At 34.6% G+C, this 5,842-nt stretch overlaps 2 protein-coding genes across 3 annotated transcripts in view; one reads left to right on the top strand and one right to left on the bottom strand.

Moving 5' to 3' along the window:
* eEF1delta (elongation factor 1-delta) overlaps positions 1-2,797 on the bottom strand; it is a 12,828-nt gene extending 10,031 nt beyond the window's left edge. For both annotated transcript variants that reach the window (XM_018509998.1, XM_018509999.1), the window contains exon 1: positions 2,787-2,797. The gene's annotated coding sequence lies outside the window, so the exon portion shown is untranslated. The remainder of the gene's footprint in view (positions 1-2,786) is intronic.
* Positions 2,167-4,246, top strand: MRG15 (mortality factor 4-like). Its single transcript, XM_018510001.1, has 6 exons — positions 2,167-2,377; positions 2,468-2,585; positions 2,702-3,004; positions 3,075-3,287; positions 3,676-3,845; positions 3,927-4,246. Exons 1-6 carry the CDS (start codon positions 2,350-2,352, stop codon positions 4,097-4,099), a joined length of 1,005 nt encoding a protein of 334 aa, XP_018365503.1. The 5' UTR covers positions 2,167-2,349; the 3' UTR covers positions 4,100-4,246.
* Positions 4,247-5,842: the final 1,596 nt, after the last annotated feature.

The raw sequence follows: 5,842 nt of genomic DNA, 5'->3' as shown, positions 1-5,842 counted from the left end.
AATGTCGCCATATTGATTTACATAAGATGCTCATTGGTTTAACGGCCTTACGTTATGCTTATGCTCTGTTATGCATTTCATGTGCGATAGCCCTTAGATCAAGAGGAATGGTCCTATAGGCCGCAGCACACACTCTTGCATAACGCATAATGCATAGTGCATAAAGGAATCAACCAATCAAAATTTTTCTTTTCCATGGAATGGGAGGAAAGGAAAGATTCTGATTAGTTGATTGGCTTATGCACTATGCATTATGCGTTATGCAAGAGTGTGTGCTGCGGCCTTATCTCGGCAGAGAATTAAGGCCGCAGCACACACTTTTGCATAACGCGTAATGCATAGTGCACAAAGGAATCAACCAATCGAAATTCTTCTTTTCCACGGAATGGGAGGAAAGAAAAGTTTCTGATTAGTTGATTCGCTTATGTACTATGCGTTATGCGTTATGCAAAAGACTGTTGCTGGATTCACACTGCATCCGATTTACGTCGTATGACGGTCTGCAACTAATCAGAAAACAGGATTCCGATGATACGAAGAAAAATCCATCGGAATCCTGTTTTCTGATTGGTTGCAGAGCATCGTACGACGCAAATCGGATGCAGTGTGAATCCAGCATGTGCTGCGGCCTACTAAAGATTGGGACCATTCTACACAACTTGCATAGTCGCATAAACATATGCATAAAGAAAATCATCCAATCGTAGTTTACGTTTGTCTTTTGACAGAAATGTGATTAAATAATTTTTTTTTTATGCATATGGTTATGCGACTCTGCAAGTTTGTGTGGAATGACCCTTAAAGATTGAAATTTTACCAATGAGGACAAAGAAATTTTGGTTCCTTTTATTCTGATTGGTCAAATTTCAATCTTTCAATCTTCAATCTCATTCTTCAATGCATAGTCTGATTTCGGCCTAAGCGAATCAATTAATCAGAATCTTTCCTTTCCTCCCATTCCATGGAAAAGCAATATTTCGATTGGTTGATTCCCTTATGCACTATGCATTAGTTCGATCTACAATAGGTGTTTTGAGTCTTAAGCCGTAAGAAATTGACCAACTACAGTCGAATGCGAGGAGAATAAGTAAAGGGTCCTCTACATAGAAGTCGTAGACAGTCGTGGAGTCTTAAGTCGTAGGAAACTGACCAATTCCAATCGAGTATTCTCCTTATATTTAATTGTGATTGATTGGTTTCCTACGACTTAAGACTCCACGACCATCTACGACTTCTATGTAGATGACCCTTAACTGTGATTCGTCCATTCCTTGTGGCTTAAGGCCTATCACACATGAAATGCATAACAGAGCATAACATAAGACTGCTGGACCAATGAGCATCTAGCATAATGTCGCCATATTGATTTACATAAGATGCTCATTGGTTTAGCGGCCTTATGTTATGCTTAAGCTCTATTATGTATTTCATGTGTGAGAGCCCTAAGGCTTAAAAATCTATTGTAGATCCGGGGTTAGAGCCCAAACGCAAGCTTTTGCATAACGCATAACGCATAGTGCATAAGCGAATCAACTAATCAGAAGCTTTCCTTTCCTCTCATTCCATGGAAAAGAAGAATTTCGATTGGTTGATTCCATTATGCACTATGTATTATGCGTTATGCAAAAGCTTGTGTCTAGGCCCTTAGGGTATATCCACACAAACTTGCATAGCCGCATAAACATATACATAAAGAAAATTATCCAATTGCAGTTTTCTTTTAAAGTCCTACATAAAATGTGATTGGATAATTTTCTTTATGCATACGTTTATGCAAGTTTGTGTGGATATACCTTTAGGGCTCTCGCACATGAAATGCATAACATAGCATAAGCATAACATAAGCCCGTTAAACCAATGAGCATCTTATGTAAATCAATATGGCGACATTATGCTAGATGCTCATTGGTCCAGCAGTCTTATGTTATGCTTATGCTCTGTTATGCATTTCATGTGCGATAGCCCTTAGCCCGGATCCTCATACGGGCAACAGCGTTTTGACACAAAGCGCTAATTGGTGAAAAGCCGGTTGTGGGGGTAAAATTTACCCCCATCACTCGTTTTTCACCAATCAGCGTTCGGTGTCAAAGCGCTATTGCCCGTATGAGGATCCGGGCTTATGGGTTATGCAAGAGTCTGTGTGTTGCGGCCATAAGGCCAAAAGATGCTGTGCATAGAACGCACAGAACACAGTTGATGTAAACACCGAATATTCGATGGTCGAAAAATGAATGTTATTTTGAAAGTGTTTCATAAAAGTTAATCATTTTCTGCCGTTGCTTATTGCCTGATTTAATATACAATTGATAAGGTAAAGTAAGCTCAATAAGCATCGTATAAGATACAAGAATGCCACCGAAATGTAAATTTCAAGAAGGTATAGTTTCTTATTCTTTTTGTAGTGAAGATGTATTGAACTTTCTTTGATTTTATGTGAATTGAATTAATGTTATGGTTTGTATATTAGGAGAAAAAGTTTTGTGTTTTCATGGACCATTGATCTATGAAGCCAAGTGTTTGAAGTCATCTATTACCAAGGAGAAGCAAGTTAAATATCTTATTCATTATGCTGGTTGGAATAAAAAGTAAGATTTTTGCATTTATGTGTTCGTGGACTATATGTAGGTTTTATTTATATAACGTTTTTGTTGGACTAATAAAGTTGAACCATATACTGAATTATATATTTGAAAAAAAATAGCTGGGATGAATGGGTACCTGAGAGTAGAGTGCTCAAATATAATGAGGCAAATGTACAGAAACAAAGAGAAGTCCAGAGAGCGCACTCAAATCAGCAATCTGCTCAGAAGAACAAAAAGGGAAATACAGCAACTAAAACACAAGGTCGAAGGAGTGAGGGAGGTCGAGAAAAAGATACTGATAGTAGGTCGAGCACTCCTGTCGCTGATAAGAGTATGAGCCGTTTTAGTAAGGGTACAAGTAGCTCATTAATGCCTTCATCTTCTCACGAGTCTGTGTCTGAACCACCACGTAAAAAACGAAGGTTTGTTATTTAACATCTAATGTCTTTTTACAATTGTGTATTGCAGTTTATTAAAAGAATTTTTTTTTAGTCGTCTAGAACCATCTGGTGAGACTGAAGAATATCTTACGAAAATAGAGGTTAAAATTAAGTTACCTGAAGAATTGAAGTTTGTGCTAATAGACGAATCCGAAATAATACTGAAGCATCATAAATTACCTGCATTACCTGTACAAAATACAGTCGACAAAATTCTAGATGATTACGTAGAAACAAAATCATCAGGGAAACCTAATGACATTAGGTATAATGCAATTGAAAGTCGACGATTCTTATTATTCTATTGAATAATGAAGATTGTAAATTATATTTTATATATGTGTACAACATGTCATGATAATTATCTGTTTATAATCTAGATATTTTTTGACATATGTAAAATTTTACTCTAAAATTTCTTTCTCATTTTTTAAATCAAATTTTAATTTTTATAAAATAAACGTTTTAACATTTGAGTTAAAAAATTATTTGATAATATAAGAATGTCAAAAAGTAATGAAATGACTTTTTTCACGTTTTCTGAAAAAAAAATCAGTAAAAAACTTAGGCTGGATAAAAAAGATCTAAATTAAAAGGGAGCAAAATTGGAACAAAAAACTATGGTTGCAATTGAAGCATTAACTCTGTTTCAGAGAAAGCACGCTGGAAATAACAAAAGGTATTCGGGAATATTTTAATAACACGTTGGGCCTTCAACTATTGTATAAATGGGAACGACCGCAGTTTATACAGATAATGAATGACAATCCGGAAGCGTTGCCAAGTCAGTTATACGGAGCGTTCCATCTCCTTAGACTATTCGGTAAAATGTGTTTTATAAAATGTAAAATGTTTGCTGTTTTTAACATTTGACATTATTTAAATGACAATTTTAACTTTGTAGTACGACTCGGCGGTATGCTCTCTTATACGCCTTTAGACGAGAAGAGTATACAGTTATTGCTGTCGCATTTTCACGATTTTCTGCAATATTTGCAAAAGAACAACGCTGTGCTCTTTAATCTTCAACAAGATTACACAGATCCATCACCAGATTATCATCGAAAGTATGGTTAAATTATCAGTTTATTCTTTTTCGAATTTGTACTTGAACGAATGTATTACTTATTTGCAAAATATTTTACATGACAATCTGTTTACACATAGGACGCTATTTAAATTCATTTTTTACATAACTATCGTATAATCATTTTAAATGAAATGATATAATAATTTGGGAAGGCTCCGATTGCACACATTGCATGTTGCACACATGGGTCGCTAATTGGCTAATTTAAAAATAAAATATTCTCATTAGTAAATCAGTGAAAAGTTAGGCACCAGCTGATATGAATGGTGTGTGCAATCGAGATTGTAGGCAAACGGGATCCTCCCAATAATTTATCTAGTAATAATAATATAAATAAATTATTGTAAAACAAAGATGGCAATATTAAAAAAATTATGATGAAATTATAATTCAAATACATAACGCGATATTAAGGAGGATGCATAAAATTACCAGATTTTGGCCTAAACGATAGAATCTTTCTGGTGTTTCATGTTTTCTTATATTCATTGACATGCTGAATTATTTGCAAATTTTTATTTCATAGTTTATGGATCTGATGGAAACGTATTGAAAATTGCATTAAAAGAAACACAATTTCGTCGAAATCTGATCTTTGCAATTTTCAATATTTTCCAGCAGTGTCAATTTGAAATAAATGTTTGCAAATGATTCAGCGCAAAAGATACGGAAAAAAAACGTAAGGATTCCATTGCTTAGACTAAAATTGGCTGTTTTACTTTTTACTTAATGTTCTGAAGAATTAATAAAATAGGCCATTTTGACCAAAACAATAGAATTTTTCTTATGCATATTTTATTTTATTTTTTTGATGTGCTGCATTATTTGCAAACGTTAATTTCAAATTAAACTAATAAGAAAATATTGAAAATTGCAATCAAAGATCAGATTTGGACAAATTATTATTTATTGCGATTTTCGACATGTTCTCATCAGATCAGTTTGAAATAAACGTTTTCAAATGTGATTGAGCAAATAAACAATAATTATTGCTCATTTCTTAGGCCCTGCACACAATAGAAGGAATAAGGAATTAGGAATAAAGAATAAACGATTTTAACCTATCAGAAATCGGATACATCGGAATACACGGTTTCTGATAGATTGAAATCGTTTATTCTTTATTTCTAATTTCTTATTCCTTCTGTTGTGCGCAGGGCCTTGATCTTCTAACATTTTTTTTGCTTTATACACGAGCATTATTTTCATTTAATATTTTCAATATAAAACATTCAAGTATTTATTAAAATAATAATTAGAACAATACAATATTTTGTAGTTAAATTTGAAATCTTAATAAATTTGAAAAATCAAAATTCATCGAATTACCAATCCGCGTCAGTTCGAAATAATCGATCTTTTTGTCCGACAGGTGCAACGACCAATCCGCTTAGTCGACACTCACGAACAGCCAATCAACGGGCGGCACATATAGGCCGCGGTCCGATTCACGTTCACAACGCTTAAAAATCATTTCATCCTTGTTGTTTGTCAAATGTTAAACGAAGACGATAGAAATAAGACGATTTTAACCTATCAGAAACTGTATATTCCAATGTATCTTATTTCTGATAGGTTGAAATCGTGTTATTCCTTCGCATGGTGTCCGGGGCTTTGGACGTCGGCCGGCCATCTCAGTACAGCTAGTGCGCATCGACGTAATCGAGTCATCGAGTATTCGAGTCTGTTCGAGTCTCTCGCCAACGTTCGACGTGGAAGTCGGAGGATCG

Source organism: Trachymyrmex cornetzi, unplaced genomic scaffold, assembly GCF_001594075.2.
Source record: "Trachymyrmex cornetzi isolate Tcor2-1 unplaced genomic scaffold, Tcor1.1 scaffold321, whole genome shotgun sequence".
Classification (NCBI taxonomy): Eukaryota; Metazoa; Arthropoda; class Insecta; order Hymenoptera; family Formicidae; genus Trachymyrmex; species Trachymyrmex cornetzi.
This window is presented reverse-complemented; position numbering and strand designations above follow the sequence as displayed.